Genomic DNA, 18,973 nt, shown 5'->3' on the forward strand with positions numbered 1-18,973 from the left:
GCAGCAGCAATAATGTCACCATTATTCAGGTCTAAATTTGGCTTTGGAGTCTCAAGATGTGAGAAATGGAAATCTTCACTGAAACAGCTCATCATCTTGTTTCCCTGTTGCTTTAAAGGACCAACAGAAGGTCTTTGACCCTTAAACTAAATATTGAAGGAAAGATTTAAATAAATCACAAAATAACTTTCTGTAGTTGTTTCAAGCTGAAAGTGAGTTTTAAACTTCACTACTTTTACACAACAAGAAACTTGAGTCACATCCTTGAAATTGGATTTGCACTCCAAATATAAACCATAGCATCCCATCAGATTCACCATCTCAAATGGTTTCTTTTGTACTCAGGAGAATTTTATATTTTTGTGTTCTCTGTCAGAACAAAACATCTGATAACAGGAGATTACATGAAATAAGAAACCTCTGGTCACATGTTTTCTCCGCATATTAATCTCCAACAATTAATAGTGTCTGAGCTAAATGACCAAGAAACAACATACAACAGATAAAGTTGCTGCAGATGGGCAACATGTCAAGTTAAAGCTTTGTAACAAAGCGAAAGAGAGAATACTAGAATAGAACATGCAGAAAACAATAATGTATATTTCTACTCGATTCTTATAGTAATGGTGAGAAAGAAATGAACATTTATAATAAAATGTCTGGGCTGAGAGTCAGCAGAACAAGCCTGAAGAATAAAATCCAGCAGCATGCAATGATCTGGGGAAGGCGTGAAGAATGTCACGGATCACCAGAAGCCATTTTACAGAGTTTACTTACGAAACGAGAGTTGCAACACAATTTACAATTTTAAGCTCTGGTTTGTAACGGTGTTGAATTAAAGACTGAGCTTCTTAAAGAAAGCTGTTAAGGCCCTGCGTTTATCTTCTTGTTATGCACCGGTCACTCCAAACACTCCAAACACTCTTCTGCATTAAATGGACATGAATGCAACTATCATGAGCTACTACCCTCAACACAGTGGAAAATGATGATACAATATGTTTTCTTTATTTTTGCTGCACAAAATGATAAATTAAAAGCTTTACAACATATTTCTGCCCAGAATCAACTTGCTAGCTTGTCTTCCACTGACTAAAATGACCCTGCAGGTGTGCTGCAGGTGTAGCTGATGAAAAGATGCAGTCCTCAAAGCAAACGACATCCGGAAAGCTTTATGTTTAATGTATCTACAGCGTTTTTATGAGGCTGCATTTACCAGAAAAGGACAATAAATCACACAAGCTGCAAGATGTAGCATCTGTCTCTGCAAGCTCTGCCACTTCATGGAGGTGCAACAGTAAATAGCTTTATCTTTCTGAGTCTTAATAACAGCCAAAGAAAAACAATAGAGCTACCAGAGATGATAATTATTGCTGACGAATAGCAGAGCAGAAAAGAATCTGTTCTGTCAAAGGTTGGAGATCCACATTTCACAGGGAAATAGAAGCTGATTATAGACAACATTAGATTACAGTGTACAGGACGGCACTCGTGCAGAATGTAATTGGATGAGTTAATCATGTTGCAGTCCATTAAAGAGTCACAGCTTGTCTCAAGTTTGTTCAGCCGTGTGTTGAAACAACCCTCTGAAGTATCCTTTAAATCCCGTAGCGATGAAGCCTTTCAACAAAAAAAGCTTAAAGGCATGAGAGTTCATTAAATATCTGAGGAAATCAGAACCTTTCCCAACTTAACACCTTAGATTTGACCTTTCAGCCCACAGAACTGGTTGTTTCCTTTTTGGCCCACTTAGATCAGTCAGAACTGTTTTTGGGTCAAAACTGACAGCGCTTCAATATTATTTGTACTTCAATACACATCGACTAACTTTATCTGAAGATAGGTAACCCCAAATCACTGAGCTAGGATATGTTGGACTTCCAAATACAAACAAAATGGTTATGACCAACCGACCAGCCGACAGACCGGCTGACTAACCCTAACCCTAACCCAGCCCTACCTTAACCCAGCCCTACCTTAACCCAGCCCTACCTTAACCCAACCCTACCTTAACCCAACCCTAACCCAACCCTACCTTAACCCAACCCTACCTTAACCCAACCCTACCTTAACCCAATCCAACCTTAACCCAACCTTAACCCAACCTTAACCCAACCCTAACCCAACCTTAACCCTAACCAACTGGACATTCTGATCATTGGACAGCCGATATGATTAATGTGACCATCTCAAACAACAGAAACATCAGGAACATGACTCAGTGGATAAATACCAAGAGTTCAGGAAAAATAATTTATCAAAACATTTTTAAAAGATAAAGTCCCATCATATTAACAGGGATGTATAGATTTCTGAGGGTGACTTTTGATTCTTGGTTGCTAATGGACATAATTCTTTTATTAGATTAAGAAACAATTTCCTAAAATGACTGCTTTAAGATGAAAAGTGTTGAGATTTAATTATTCAGATAATTCTTTGATAATGAGAATGACTTATTTAAGCTAAAATAGTTCAGCAGTTTAATGTTACAACTGGCATAAAAAATAAAAACGATTAAAAGATGAAAGAATTTCTTCCTGTGACCGTCTCTCTGCGTTTGCCTGTTTCAGTCTGCTGGCAGCAGGAACAGCAACAGAAGCCAACGTGAGACTACGTCGGTGAGTAATTGTCTTCACAAACTGTTCACAGCCCAGATGAGAGCCTCCAAAGGTCACTTTGAGTTTTCAAATCTAAAAATATCTCCATTTACTTGATGAGTGGATTCACCCAGATGATAATTTAAAAAGAGAAGTCATTTAAAAAGAATCAAGAAACACAACAAACACTTCAGTTGAGCCCATTTGTCTCCACATGAATCCTGATGTCTCTTTAAGTTTGCTCCCGAGGGCGCCGGTCGACTTAAACACAGACTTCCAGCTGATTAGATTCACACTGACCTCGTCTGAAAACTATCAGCTGAAAATGAGCATGTTGTAGCTCCTTGCTGCCGGCTCGGCAGCCAAGACGAAACGCAGAGGCTGCGAGGGAAATCAGGTCGAATTAAGCCACCAATAATATCTGTGCAAATCCCTATTAACTAACTAGACGAAGAACATATTTGCGACAACAGCCCCGAGGAGGAAACCACGGCGTGTGGATGACACACTCAGGATGGGAGTGAAAATGAGTCCGGCGGAGGTGATAATCACGCAAGAGCCTTTTGCTTCGGGCGCCAACTTTGCCTGTGAGGATGCAAATTAAAGCCACATAAACCATTGGCCTCATAATACCTGTTATCACTGTCCACCTCATTAACGTCGAGTTGCTCCATCCAGCTCTCAGCCGGCGGAGCCTTCTTGAACTTTCTCCTCGGCTGCTTGATGTACTTCCCGCCTGCACGGCTGCCGCGTATTTAATCACTGAGATCAATAGCTGTTACCATCATTGATCTTGTGAGTCTATTTCATGGGTAAGGTGGCAGCACCTCATATTTTCTGCACGCTGCAGCTCTTATACATAATGTAACCAGCTGAGGGCTGTTTTTAATTAACATTAGAACACACTGCTTCAGAATTGGGAGATGCTGCTGACTGCTAAGGACTTTCAGTGATTTCATGTTTTGCCCAAAACTCTGGCTGAAGGCGCTGCCCTCTCAACTCTCCCTTTACTTCAGCTTCAGAGGAATTTCCTAGCTTGTTTGTTCATGTTAATATTATCACAGTGCAGCAGATTCCTAAGGTTCCCTGATGTTTTTACTTATCCTCCAAGACAGGTTTCAGGATTTTTGGAGTTTTTTTGGTGGACCAACAAAAAAAAAGAAAAACTGCATAGGAAGGAAAGCCAAAAGTTTCAGTTTGTAAATGTAAAAAGCTGCTAGAAACTATTGAGTTGTGAGCTGAATACAAATACATGAAACATTTTTTTTTTAGGTTTAGTTGGTCAATGAATAAAAAACGTGACAAAAAATGAAGTTTGTTGTCAGGTAGTGTAGATTGATCCTGCAACCCAAAATATTCTACATTTGGTTTCTTTTTAATTCCTACATTTAAAATGAAATATTTATAAACAATTGGGTCAAAATTATTTAAAGTATGTGAATTTGTCCTCATATCTTTAGTTTTATTGCACATGCTGGTTGTCATCTTCTGGACAAAATCTAATGGCGTTCTGCTGTAGTTTGATATAAATTAACATTCTTCCACATTTTTGTGAAACTTTAAAAGGTTTTAGCCGTAACAACCAACCTGTCCCTGTCCCTCAGGCAGTGACAATCTTTTCAGATGTGAGCTGCTGACGGGACTGACTGAACCACCACTGTTCCCTGATCATCTCCCTCCAGCGGAGCGGACACTCGGCTCCCAGACCAGGGTCACTGACCTTAATGGCCGACATTTACTGGCACAATCCTGGAGCTCAGCGTGAGGACGGCGTGCCACAAAGAGACACAAAGGCCAGTGAAGGTGACACCATCATGGCAACAGGTGAAGGGACACTTCTACACACTCCTGGAATATAACCTGATGAAGATTGTCTTCTGTCTGGATGATCTGAATCCACTGACTGAACTGTTGCAGCATTCTTATGAGTTGATCCAATAAACTTCACCACTGAATCCAATCATTTCATTTATTGATGCAAAGCAACCTGTTGCTGTGAAAATCCTGCTGATGAAATGATTTGAATGAAAACTCCAAAAAGGTCATCAAAAATACACCAGTCTGCTTTAATAAAATAAAAAATAAATATTTCCTAACTTCCTAACTTGTTAATTAATTCAACAAAAGATGAGAAACAGTAAAAGTTTTCAGGAATTATCAGAGGAATTTATTCTAATGACAATAGATGCTAAAGCTAACTGACCCTCATATGAAATACATGAAACTTTCAGGAACTAAAAAAAACATCAAAGCACAGATCAAAGGCTTTTTTGTGGTTACAATTAAGTATTGATTAAAATGATCAAAAATAAAATTCATAAATAAAAGAGCCAATAACTCAACCTAATACAGAAAAAACATTACAATAGATTGTAATGTTTTTCATATACATTTTGGTTTAATTCACTATATGAGTAAACAATATTGTTTCACAAGGTTTTAGTATTATTTTTTGTCCAATTTTATGCTGTTACATAAAAAGTATTGTTTTTAAGAGGCAATATGAAGGTTTTCCCTCCTAAATGCAACATTTTTTCTGTAACTGAAGAACAAACAAATAAAACCAATAAAATCCACGACTTAATGCTCCAGTTTAGCTATGAAACGGAGCTGGAATATAACAGGAATGAGTTTGATCTCCTTTAATTAGGCTTGAACGTCTACTCTATAAAATAGTCTATAATAATGTTGATTGTGAATTGGAGCTCTTTAAATGAGCAGATCTGAAGTGAAGAGCCTAACCTTCTGGTCGTGGCTGTAGGCCAAGGCCCAGTCCTCCTCTGTGGGGTGGAATAAAAGGCTCAGGACGAAGAAGGAGAGGCGGTACTTCTGGAAACTGGCTCCCTCATCAGTGCTGATGAGCACGCTGCTCTCAAACTCCGGATCAGTCAGGACCATAATCTGAGAGCAGGGAGGATGAAGAGAGGAAAACACAGAGGAAGGGAGAGTTTGGAACGGAGAGAGGAGGAGATGAGAGGAGACAGAAATAAGACGTTAGAAGCAGGAGCGGTGTCGGACCTAAAATGTTTTGCCAATTTGGCACATTGCAGGTTTACGTTTGGCAAACAGCTTTGCAAAAGCTCCTCTGTGGAGCCTTCTGTGCTATCAGAGGTCAAAACTCATCATCATATCTGTCTAAAACAAGAACTAAAAAGGAAACAACGACACGCAGGTTGAAGCCTCCTTCAGAAACCCTTCCTCTGCTCCAGCTGCAGCCAAGAGGCGCTGCTTCTAATGAGAGATTTAGCAGGCATGACTGAACCTAAACACACAATAACTTACTGTCTTTATCAGTTTGCACCACACAATGTCATTTGTTAGCATTTCCTAATTCCAGCTTCAGCAGCTCAGCGGGGGGTTGGAAGCTGTAATTTCATGCTTGAACTGTTTCTGCGGGAGCCGTCACGGTTCCAACAGAATTCAATAAGGAGAGGAACTTTTACCGCATATATCTTTCAGCTAATGACATTTAGAGTCTTTCTGGAAGCAGATTAAATGCTCACTGGAATTTTGCCTTGAATTACAGGAAGCTCCTCAAAGTAGCCGTAATCAGTGTATTTTATTCAGCCGCGCTGAAGTGAAGCTGATGCATTACCTGAAATAAGGGGCCCTATTAGTTTGCTTTCTTTATTTTACAGTGTAAGCTAAAAGGCAGAAAGGGGATTTACATTATTTCACATGAAAAAAGAAACGTTTCTGTTTCTACACGCTGACGAATTTTATGAGGTTGTACCGGGATGTTTGGTGGTTGACTGACACAAAGCAGAGCAGGATTATGAAGAGGGAGGAAAAACAAATCTTTTTTTAATGGTGGGATAATTCCATTTTTTACCTGAGTTAATTGCAGAGTCTCTAATTAAACACCATAAATTGAATTTTAATAAAAAACTTTGACAAAACAAAAATCAACATTTTCTATCATACATTCTTTTGATGCTAAATTCTTAAATGAATGATCATATGAGCTTAATAACAAAGATACTTAATGTTTTTAGTCTTTTATTCAGGTTTTTCAACCATCAGATTGGAGCCAAATGTTATTCTACTCCTTAGCTTTCATCCCGTCCCAGGAAGCCCTGATCGTTCATGCAGGTCCTTTGGAAATGTGGACTCTGGATGCTGACATTAGCATTAGAAGAAAGGGCATCTTTTTCACTTTTTGACTTTTAAAATAAAACTCCAACTTGTTTTTGCTCTGGATGAGTTCAGACTCATTGATTCTCCCATTTACCAGTAGCTGTTCACACTTGTCTGTTCCTTTGTGGTTTGATGTCTGCAGTTGTTTGTTTCCCAGTTATGGCCTCAAATAGGTTTAATCCACTAACATGGACCCAGAATCCTCAGTGGGTTTCTGCAAATTAACAGTTATTGTCCACATGTGTTGGCCCAGTAGCCATCGCCTGTCCTTTAGGATGGAGCTGCTTTGCTCCTCAAACCTCCACCAACCATGCATGTTGCATGAGCGCGCAGTGGCACAGCGGGCAGCGCCGGGGTCCAAATAGCTGTGTTTTCTCTCGTCAATTCCATTGGAATTGGAAGAACAGCAGCACATTTGTCACTGACAGAAAAGCCAGCTCTCCTTCCAGAGCTGTAAGCAGGAACTCTCCCTGGTGGTGATTTAGATAAATTGTTTTTCATTAAGCACCAATAAACAGGCAGCACTTTCTCAATCTGGCTTTCTCATTGGCGTGGGCTCGCCGATCTTTCCATTCATTACCTGTCACAGCGCTGCGCCAATGCTCCTGATATCTGTGAGCCTCTCTGGAGCTTATCAGATGTAATTTCCAGCTTTTAAGCTGTAATCATATTCGATAATGTGGCTGAAAGAGGCCCACTTTGAGAATCAACCATCAGAAGTTAATGGTAAAAAGAAAAAAAGGCATTTAAATGTGTGCACATAATCTAAAAAGATTGTATTAAAATGAACTGCTGCTCTGTGCTGAAGCTTTGAACTGGGAGTTTCCTTTTTAACCTCCATCTGCAGAGCTTTCATGTCCAGCTTTTGCTTCAGTCTTTGAGCTCAAAATGGTTTTCTGTTTCATCACACGGAGCAGCTGCTGGACAATATTCTTACATTTGCATTACTCATTTAGCAACAAGTGTGAAAACATTATTTTCCAAATTCACACATGTTTGTTAAAAATTGTCTGTCGCCTCTGTGACTATGAGCCTATTTTCAAAACTGCAAACACAAACTTGAATGTTTTTTCCAGGTTTTAATGTGACAGAAAAGAAAATGACTCCATTTCAAAATGTCAGAGTCTAAGATGTGTGACATACATTTGGATTCAGCTCCCACAGACCAGTATTTTACAGAAATACTGGTCTTTCTTTTGGCTTTAAGTTTCTCTGAGCATGATGCTGCCACCACCATGCCTTAACATGGGCAAAGTGGATTCAAGGTGACGTGAAAAAATTGATTAAATCCACATAATGCTTTGCAAGTAGACCAAGAAGTTAACTTTTAGTTTGTCTGAGCAATTATCACTGGTTCCCAATTCGATTGACGTCTGGGATTTAATGCAGCTGTAGTTGGAAAAATCAAGAGTCCAGAAATCTTACATAATATCAGACAGCAGTAGGTTCGTTAAGGGTCTTCTGCTCCAACTTCCTGGCGATAAGCAAACTGCCACTCTTCCAAAATAGCTAAAAGCGTAATGTAGACAGATCCTCCCACCACTGAGTTTGTAGCCAACAACTACAAGTCATACCAAAGGCAGGGTTGCTAAAACCTGACATTGTCTAGCAACGTCAGGGAATTTCAACTCCTACTGGCAGCTAAAATTCCTAGTAGGATTTTAAACTTCAACAGGTGATGCTTTCATGACAACTGGTCACACAGGGCTTGTCTTTAGGAGTATTAGCATAAATGTAAACATCAGATTTCAGATTTATAGTTCTAATATTGACCTTAATGTGAAAAATATGGATGCAACTGATCTAGTGGACATGGGGGTCAATCAGGTTGGGTGACATGTTAAGGACAGAATTTATCATCATGCTGCTGAATGACTTCCACAATTTCAGGTTTAGTTTTTAACACTTGAGAAGAAAATGAATAAAAACTTGAATATTATTGAATATTATGGAAAGGTAGTCTACTTTCCCTTTCCTGCTTAAGTAAACAATAATTATTCATCTCCAAACTCGCAGTGACCAATGGCATCATCAAAGTCTGATTAAGATTTCCCTCACAGCCTCCACTCAGCCTTAACGAGGGAGCGGGGCGAGTGAGGAGGGTAACAATACGGAATCGATAAAGGTTGCAGGGGATAACCTTTGTGTTTTATCAGCCTGGTGTCGAGCTGTGCATAAGCTGCAGCGGCGAGATAGAAGTGGATAGTTGTCAGATGGCAAGTTAAGTGGAGGTATGGATCAGAGACGGAGGGAAAGAGACACCCTGCAGCAAATGAATCACGGCGGATCAATCGAGCTTAGGCTGTCTTCCACAGGAGCTTTGGAAACACAGTTGTCTTCACAGTATGCTCATTAGGCACGGATCAGGCCTTAATCACCCACATTTAGCTATCATGTTTTCACTGCCTTTCTTCCTCTGTGGCATCTTAACTGTGCATGTCTTTAATTTTTTTTAAAGCCCGTCGAGCAGACGTTCAATTAACTGCAGAGAAAGCATGAAGCTCAAGAAAAGACGACACGATGCAGCTGAAGAGTTCACTGCTGAGGCCTTCTGCGAAATGTCGTCACTATCGCTCAAATCTTTACCGCGTCTCTGGGGAATGTCACAGCGGCAATGTAGTGAGGCAAAGTATTTCGATATATGTGCATATACAGCTGGGGTGGGAGCAGCGGACGATTATAGGTTTCAGTGAGTGATTAGCTCCAGATGACTCTTTTTATAGAACACAGGCTGATGCTAAATAAGGCCCCTCAAACAAGGAGCCAACAAAGGACTGCAGCCAGCAACAGGGCAACTTTCATCCATCTCCAGGATGGTAAATCGAAATAATTAGGCCTGAGATAAAGCACAGAGAGGCAATGAGAAGAGCCAGAGGACAACCATCATCAGCATTACTACAAGTTCCTGGCTGCCATGACTCACTAACAGCAGCAGACAGGAAGTAAAAATAGTTCTCCTGGAAACTATGGTGGAAATGATGGGATTTCATTTGTTAATTTTCCCTTTTGAGTCGTGGATAAACTTTATCTCATGCCATACAAGCCGACTGAAGGGCTGCGCGTCACATCTCCCGCAGAGAGAACCTGGGGGAGCGCGCTCCTGCCACGGCCTTCATGTGGAATTACATTTTCTCTGCATGAAAATGCAGGAGTGAGTGAGTCATGAGGAGTAATCAGTGCCGGCTATGATCTGTCCCTCGCCACGACGAGGCTCTGCTCTTCGCAGGATCCCATTAACTCCAACGACATGCAAACGCGTTCAGGGTCAACACCTTGGATCGGCCTTGGAGGAGTGATGCTGATGAACCCAAAGACCCAAACCACTTCTAACGCGCCGCCGAGTCGATTTATTCTCTATTAGTCTGCTGGCACTGCGGAGCTTTAGCTTCATCCAACCCGTACCTGAGCAGGAAGGCCGGCCTCTACCAGGTGATGAGTTTCTTTTACATATTTTGTCTCCTAACAACCACAAACCAGTGTGTATTACCTGGATTCCCACGCAAGGAAACTGACAGCTCTCAAAATGTTTTCCACATAAAAATCTGAAATCTCCATTTATTTTCTGAATCATGGAATCATTGTTCTTCGACTACATTCACACAGCGTCTATCCATGCCAGATTCCTACTTTTGCACTGAAATCCATTTTGTGTGTGTGGTTGTTTATGCTACTAATGATGCAGCTGTGATCAGTAATAATGTGTCTATGGCTCGAGTTTAGAGCCAATCAACAACAGGAGTCAACAGTCACAAAATGACAGAGGAAGCTAATGAAAAGAAAGCACAAACAACAACAGCAGCAGAACATTGTCTGTTTGGTTTGTTTGGAACCAGGAGTGATGAGATCAAACTATCAATTTGATAAATTGTGTTACGGACATCGATAACTGCAGATTTTAATATATGTTGGATTTTCGTTTTTCGCTGAATAAATGCACTTAAAATATATTGGTGCAATAAGCAAATTAATTTATTATTACAGTCAAAGTCAGATAAATGCAGAACACATTGCCTTTCCTCTTTTACAAAGCATCCCATTTTTTCAGGGTTGTGTTTATAGTTTTTAAAACTGTTATTTTCTTTGTGGATTAAATTATATTGCACTCATGAGAAATTGATTTCTTACCTGCAGAGGAGTGCTAAGTGCTCTCATTTAAAGAGACAGTTGGGAGTTTTGAGAGATGAGCCAAGTGGTTCATTTTTGAAGAAAATGTTATCGTGTGAATTTTCCCACTTCATGCATCCAGTAGCTGGTTACCAGGCAGAAGGACTGACAAGTCCTGTTCTCACTACTGGAAGCTCAAAAAATACTTCAGAAGAGTTGAAAAGGAAGCTTTATGGATGAAGATCAGCAGCACAAAGAAGGACGGAGTTCAAACCACCATAACAGGGAATGACCATATCCCCAACTCCAACATCTCTCTGCCCAGCCGTCCACCCTTACAACCAGAAAGAGATCTTAAAAGGAATGACAAAAGCAAAGGAAGTGGATTAGCAGAGCTTGTCAACAACTAGTGGTGTTATCAGGGACACCTCTGCTAGCCAGATATTGAGCTGTCAGCCTGTCATAACAGTCATCTGACTGTTTTACAGAAATGGTCTTCAGTCAGAGGCGTCTTCAGGTTAGTTGCAAGACTGGCTGCTACTGGAGATCTTTTAAAGCCACAGGCTCACCATCCAGGAAGACTTTCTGAGAATACTTGACTGATGTGAGTCACAACATTTAATTTCCCTTTGGAATAAATAAAGCAGTTTTGACTGAATCTGATTAAATGCCGTTTACTGAAGCCGGAGAAGCACAGCACAAAGAAAGTGCAGGAAGTTGTAATTCACAGCAACAATTTTGGGTGCATCAGAGTGGAAAACCTTCTGCTAAGAGAGAAGCTGTCTGCAGAAGTCTTCCATTTTTAACCATGCGGATTCAGAAGTATTTTTTTTGTGTTTGTCATTAGACGAGCAGAAAACCGAGGCAGATGGTGAAAAGTGGAATGCAAACCATGTGCAGATCGATGAACAAAATTCAGAGAGTGTCAGAAGAAATGAAAAGTGATTGACAGAACTCGGAGGCAAATTAAAGGCATCGGCAGATGGTTGGCAGCTGGGAGAACTTGTGATTCTTCTTGTCTTATTTATTTCCAGGCTGGAATTGTTAAAATTCAGTTTCAGCAGGTTGATTCAAAAATAAAGGAAATAACTCACTTTTCTCTTCAGCAGAGTTTGCCAACTAATTTTGTTTTCTGACAGTTTCTTTTTTAACAGAAAGAACAAATAGAGCTGGCTGCAGATAAACTATTAACTAAAGACTATTTTCCGTAGTGTCTGTTTATGTATTTTATGCAGAAGCTCATATTGCGTTGCGGCAGAAAGTAACTGAGAACCAGTGATGTATGGATTGTCATTTCGACACCAGTTGGACCTGCAGTCACCTTTGCTTCAGTTGGAAATGGCCGCAGCGCTGGCAGAGTTTTTACTCCTGTGTGCAGCTTCCTTCCCCAACCTGTTGCTGTGCTTTGTTAGTCAGCTCAATTTGGGGGGTAACGCCGAAACAATTTTGGAAAAATCATCTATTGCAGATTCTTTTATTGACCCAATCGCAACTCTGTGAAGTAAAATGCATGTTGAGAAAATACCTCAACAAAATGCGGCTGGACATGCTACTAGCTGCTGTTTCCAAAGCAACAAATCCAATAGCATCATTTATTTCCCTTGGTCTGACTGGCTGCACTTCCAAAAGAAACGGTAAAAGACACTGTAGATATCAGTTTTTGTGTAAACATCAGGACAGTTTAAACTCTGCACATTAATAATGTGTATTTAATGTTTGAACTATTGAAATATGCATTTATAGATGTTTTTTTGAGAGGGTCTGAAGTGAGCACTGCCAGTCATGGCCAGCAGTGGTTCCTCACCTCCAGAACACTGGGAGTCCACTATACTTGAGATTTCATCCAGCCCCACCAACAGGTCACTGAATACTGGTAAACTTACCGGGTTCTTCCCCAGTAAGTTCTTGCTGGATCTTAAATGGTCGTCATGCAGGTGACCAGTTCGTGTTCTGAGCTTTATGCTGTTACTCTCTACTAACAGTGTCATATAAGTCAGCAATTTGATCAATTCTGCTCCTCAGGCTGCACTGCATGTTTCAGGTGTTCTCCTTCTGCCACACACTGGTTGGATGATTAACAGGCTTCTGCAGCACTTGATGGCATGCAGAGGATGTCATGTAGCCATTGGATCAGTTGTTCTGGAACAGACACAACTAAAATATGCAGGACAGTCGTCCTGAAGACCAGAACTGTGAAACAATGACATACAGTAGGTACTGCTGAGTTATTCTTCAAGTACATTTTACATTCTAGTTACTCATACAAGTGTTTTTTCTCTTGCACATTTGCTATGGCCATTCAGATGTTACCACTGATGTAAATATGTGTAATTTTTCTCACTATAAATACAAGGCGCTCGCACCTGCAAACTTCTAGTCTGTCTGCTCCTTCATGAGTCAAACTTATCTTCTGAGAGAACTAGCTCACATACCATTTACAATCATTTATAATGTAGTATACTGCTAGCTTTACAGATATGCTACACATTGTTTTTTTTATTTTCAGTTGCTGTATTTCCATGTACAGATCATTACCAAAAGAGCGAGAGGTCGGGAATATTCTGAAAGATCTCCAGTTCACCACAGAGCAACAAACAGGAACACGGGACAAACAACCGTTCACACACTCACACTAAGAGCAACTTAATGAACCCAATTAACCTAAAAGTCATGTTTTTGACTGTCGGGTTAATTAGCCTCAGAGAGAACCCACACATGGTCAGAGAGCCATACAGACATTTGAACCCAGGACCTTCAGAAGACAATGGATGGGCATTTTATTTACCATACTACTTATTCACAGGTTAAGAAGATAGAAGAAAATTCCCACCTTCCTTTTGTTGGTTGGGCAAACGTAAAGGTAACTGAGGACGGCTTTGGACCCGATTTTGTCGTTCATTCTCTCGTATGTTGATCCGTAGTCTGTGGATCTGAACAGAACAAAGAGAAAAAACAATGAGAAGCAAAAAACCAAGTGAAAATAATCCAGGAAGCTTTGGGTCTAAACAAACTGATGCTACTTTCTGTAATGCTGTTATATTGATGAAAAAGAACAGAATATCACACCCAGAGGAAGAGAACCAACAGGATGAATGTTAGTTTGGTTGTGTACACGCAGTTTCTCCTGGGGAGTAAATCTGTGGCAGTGAAATAAGAGAGGGTTAACCAATCACCCACAGCTCCCACTAAAATGAACCATTCAAACAGCTCTGGGGACCTGACACTGTAAATAATTAATTCTCTCCTGATGACTACTATGAAATAAAATATGACGAGTGCAAAAACATGTGGATGTTCCAGAACCCTGGTGTTTTAATAATTTAACAGTGGGAATGAGCCTGTTAGCCAGGCCAGTCCCTGGAAACTCCACATGAATCCATCATCTGCAACTACCAAATCTGCCTTCAAGTATCACATTTCAGCATCTGCAGGCCTGCTCACAGGCTTTTCTGCCTCGGTGGGTGTCGTGCCCGGAGAATCTTCTCTGTGGGGACAGAAGCTCCCGCCCACTGCTGTGGCAAAACTCCCGTTTGGATTTGCAGTCTGACTCATATTGTTATGCGGAGAGCTAAGATGATTCCTGTTTTTGTCAAAACCTGCTGTTTCAGAGGGAAACGAGCTTTCAAAGAGGCCGTAAGGAGGAGTCACTCCTTCAAAGGGAACGGTATATGCAGTGATTACAAAGCACCATAATGAGCCAGAGAGCGGCAGCATCATTTCCACATTACATTAAAGTGGGATGGGGAGAAACAATGTTAGGCTGGAGTGTGAGCTGTAAACTACACATTTTACGTCTGCTCCTCTGAATGAAACCTTTCACTGATAAGGTTCTTGTAGAAGGTTTTGTTGAAAATAAACGAGACAGCTTTCCAGGTGCTGAATCAAACCAATCAGTTTTACTTTCTCTGAGAAATTCTTCACCTGAGACTCAAATCTGTGCCAAAGGTAACGCCTACGCAAACTACAGCAGACAGTCGTCTGTTCCTGTGCACTTCTACATAAGTGAACCAACAGAAAATGTAATTGATTGAATAAAAGACATCCTTGGTTTTCAATGGACAGCATCATATTTATCAAAGCACACACTAATATATCAACATGATCAAAATTATTCCAGAACCTCCGTCTTTTATTTCTGAGGCTAGCAAAAAAAAACCTTGCGATACAGTAAATAAGTGAAGCTACACGCAACGAGGCTCTGTGTAGCTTGGCCGATGCAGAGCGCGAGAAAAAGGTGGTTTGAGTTGCACTTCAACGGGTTTCCCTTTGCTGTGCAGCATAGCACTAAATTAATAATATATATATTTCCAAGTTTCATTTAGTGGAATTATTGTACCATGGCAGCGAGGCGACGGACGGCATGGGAAAGTCTTTCTGCCCTTCAACGTTGTCCGTGAAATTATTTAACTGTCAGAACATCTGTTTGCTACGACCCGTCTGGTTCATTTACTCCAGAACATTTGAAGCTATTGGACTTTTCAAAAAATTACAAACAAAAAAATTTAAGTGAAGATCTGAAGGTGAACATAATATTTACTTTTCTTTAAGTCAAAGGCAAATTTTGTCAAACAAAAATCCTTTTCACTTTATTTTGCAACATTTCTTTTGATTTAAGCTGATACGTATGGCAATGTTTAGTTCAAACCAGAACAAAGATTAAATTTTTCTTTTAGTGTTGTTGGTGAAGGAGGAGGCCATTAAAACCTTTTGATGCCTCACTGATGTGATGCCATGGAAATGTTTCATTCTTTCGGCCGCTGATCTGTTTATTCCCAGCATTCAGATGAGCAGGTGGTGCACACTCCTGCTAATGGCTTCCTGCAATCCATGTAGAATAAGGTTTTAGCAAAACCACAGAGAAAACAATTTGCTAAAGAAGGAAAATGATGTGTGTGTATCTGAATCTTAAAAAACATCTGATGTGGTGATTATTATTTTGCTGTTCATTGGAAAACACCCCGTTTGTTTTATCTAAATTGTGTATGCAGTTTTGCATGACTTCTCGATCGATGTCACCCAGCAGCCTCAGTTTGACAAACACAATTAAACGCTGCACAATTAAATTAAGATTAACTGAAAGTCTTTGATTCAGGCTCAGTGTTTTTCCAGCCAAATTCAGCCTGACCTTGTCCCTCTAATCACGTCAAGTCTTCAGGGACTGACGGCTTCAATTTGACCTGAGCTCCGCTCTCAAGCATTCGTCAAATGAACAGAGGATTATCCATATTTTGTTCTCCTCTTTCTCTAAAGAAGACTTAATAGCACTACTGCCTGGAAAAACAGGCTTATAAGATAAAAATAGAAATAATGGAAATATTTATTTGGTTTCTCTTTGGAGATTCCTAACATAATTTAGTGTTTGCTTTGGTAATTTCTAAACACTAGTCTTTCTTAAGTATACATAGTTATTGTTTATAAGTATGTGATAGTGTAAAAAATGGTGTCATTTTCCTTCAGTGACACGACTGAAGCATTACATTGGAAAGACAAAATCCACTTCGTACATGGTACATGGTTGGACAAACTGCACACATTCAACTCTTAGATGGTGCAGCTTCAAAAGTTCAAGTAAAAACAGTAATGGCTGCTTATGTTCACCGAAACTGTGTGCAAAAAGATTTCCATACCTTCTAAGATGCCTGGTCCCACTTCTTGGAACAAGACAATAAAGTCTCATTTATTATATCAGCAAACTTCCTTTCCGCCACAGTGGAGGACACATTGTAGATTAATAAATATCGGTGCGACTAGGTCTTGTGTACTTTTCTATTTTTAGGCCTGGTAAATAAAGGTCAGTTTGACAGCAGCAGTGAGAAGAAGTAGTTCTTTCAATTGGCAATGAAATGACATAAATGTTCATTTAGCAATAATTTATGTAAGAAGAAAAATATAAAATATGAATGGATTGGAGGAATTGACATTATGTTTCGCCTTTCCCATTAGCACATCATCATTCACAACTTCTTCTGTTTGCTGACTAGTTGAAATTCAACTAGAGAAATCGAGTTCAGTAGGAGAAATACCAGACAGAGATTTCAAGGGAGATGAGAACTGAGCAGAATTGCTAAAGGCAATAGTTAGGCTCCATTTTCTTATTTAAGCCTTTTCATGGAGCAGCTTTTTGCCTGTTATTAATGGATAGCAATATTGTTATTAAGTATTGGTCAATTTATTTACCATTGATAAATTATAAGTTGAAAACTGAACTCTGAATAATGACAATTTGTAAGAGTTCTGATATTTTATGTGATGTGGTTAGCAGAAAGGTTTTCCAGATAAAGACCTTTGGAGTACTGTGTAGGAAACAATTCTGTTTATGTCTCTATGTCCCTGAGAGGACAGGAAGATGCTTCCTCAGATAATTAGCACACGATTGCCACATTTATGCACGCTGCGTTTGTCAGTGGGGGGTTGTCATCAGCACAGGTTTCTGTGGAGTCTGAGCCATGCTTTTCACTTTGTGCTCCTTTCACTCTTCATATAGAAGGAAATCAAAGTCTCAGAGATTCATCTTAATAATACGACAGCATGAATGCGAGTTTTTCTTTTAAAGCATTTTCTGTTTAACACCAAAGTACTCTGAGCAAAGACGGACCCGCTTTCATTTCTGTTGACACAAGCAGTTTCTGTTTTGGGGTCGTTGTAAAAGATAGGAGCTCAAAATAATTTGGTGACAATCAGTAAAAGTGATTAAGGCAAATCCAAGTCAGTATGTAACATGCGCCTCGTTTTAATGCAGAGTTCATACTGAGTCTAAGCATCAAGCCAACACTTATACCCAAGTGGGACAATAATCGATTAGAAAAGACGTAAAGGATGCTTCTCTCAACCTCTTTTCAGGTCAGAAACGCCGTCTCCCAGCTTTCAACAAAGGAGAGGTTTTCATTTGTTGGCATTTGTACCAATTTAAAAAAACAAACAGAGATGCGATGTGGTGCACTGCAGTGTGTGAACATCAAATGATTGGAATAAAAGGCAGACAGAAATTGCATTAGGGAATGTTTGTGAGGTTTTGCCAGATGGCTGCCAATAAAGCAGAACAATTCAGAGCTGTTGTACAACACGGTTGACCATGCTCTGGGGAGACAGAGGGAAAAAAGCCATCTACTTCAAAGACTAAAACTCCAACTAAATCATTTCACTTTCTCAAAAATTGTACAAACAAAGCACATCACCCCGAAGCAGACGAAGGCTAAACAGAGTGTACAGCATTCCTGTTTAAGGGAGAACAGAGGCTGAATATCCAGGCTCGTCATTGAAGAGAGAGCATACAAAAGACCTCATCAACATTCATCAAAGGTGTAAAGATGAAAGCATCGTCAGGTGGTTGTCAGAGTCAAGGCCAAGCAGAAACAACTCAGTGGTTTGTCCTCAGAAAAAGAGTCAAACAGAAAGAAAGGAAATGAGTTCTTACCTAACAAACCTGCAGTAGAACCGAGCCCAGAGTGCAGGAACTCACAGATGCACCTAAAAAATAACCCTGATCTGATCCGGTGAACCGAAGAGCCATGTGGTGGAACGAGGTCAGAGATGGAGCTGCACAGTGAGCTGCAGATGTTTCTAAATCATCTCATTGTTTTTGTTCTGGGGAAAAACTCTGAGGACACGACAAAGGCAAGGCTGCCTTCCAGGCAAACCCACTCCTGGATTCAGTTCGGGGATCTTTCAGAAACAGACAGAGCTGTCATCACAGCACCAGTGAGGTAAATGCTGTAGCAAGTCATTGTTTTCAAGGAGTTGTTATAAAGTAGGGTTAAAGTTGTCTGAAATAAGAAAAAACTGAATTCAGAAAAAAAACCCTGAAAACTATAAACCGACTGCTTCATTTTTGATGGAACCAGATAAATGTGAAATGCCATGAGGTTTAATTGTTTAAAATGAATTAGTCTAGGTAGTGAGAGGTCCAAAGGAGCATTGATGAGATCGTACTACAAGTAAAAGATGGGAAAAACAACACTTACCAGCTCACAGTGATCTTCCAACTGTCTACTAGTTCTATCTACCAAACTACAGATTGGACAGTGGTGTTGAGTGAAGCAACTCTAGAAGGAATGAATCTGGTTGTGTTGTGCCAGCAAAGGTCTATCGGAGATTAAATTCCCACAAGTTAGCTAAAATTAAGCAATATTTAGACC

The 18,973-nt window shown here is 40.1% G+C and overlaps 1 protein-coding gene across 3 annotated transcripts in view; it reads right to left on the minus strand.

Moving 5' to 3' along the window:
- sorcs3a (sortilin related VPS10 domain containing receptor 3a) overlaps nucleotides 1–18,973 on the minus strand; it is a 189,612-nt gene that overhangs the window by 79,659 nt on the left and 90,980 nt on the right. For all 3 annotated transcript variants that reach the window (XM_055023515.1, XM_055023514.1, XM_055023516.1), the window contains exons 3-4: nucleotides 13,669–13,768; nucleotides 5,340–5,498 (exon numbers count right to left, since the gene is read on the minus strand). In XM_055023515.1, the coding sequence (XP_054879490.1) occupies nucleotides 5,340–5,498; nucleotides 13,669–13,768 (259 nt within the window). The remainder of the gene's footprint in view (nucleotides 1–5,339; nucleotides 5,499–13,668; nucleotides 13,769–18,973) is intronic.

Source organism: Poeciliopsis prolifica, unplaced genomic scaffold, assembly GCF_027474105.1.
Source record: "Poeciliopsis prolifica strain line A6 unplaced genomic scaffold, Auburn_PproV2 SCAFFOLD102, whole genome shotgun sequence".
Classification (NCBI taxonomy): domain Eukaryota; kingdom Metazoa; phylum Chordata; class Actinopteri; order Cyprinodontiformes; family Poeciliidae; genus Poeciliopsis; species Poeciliopsis prolifica.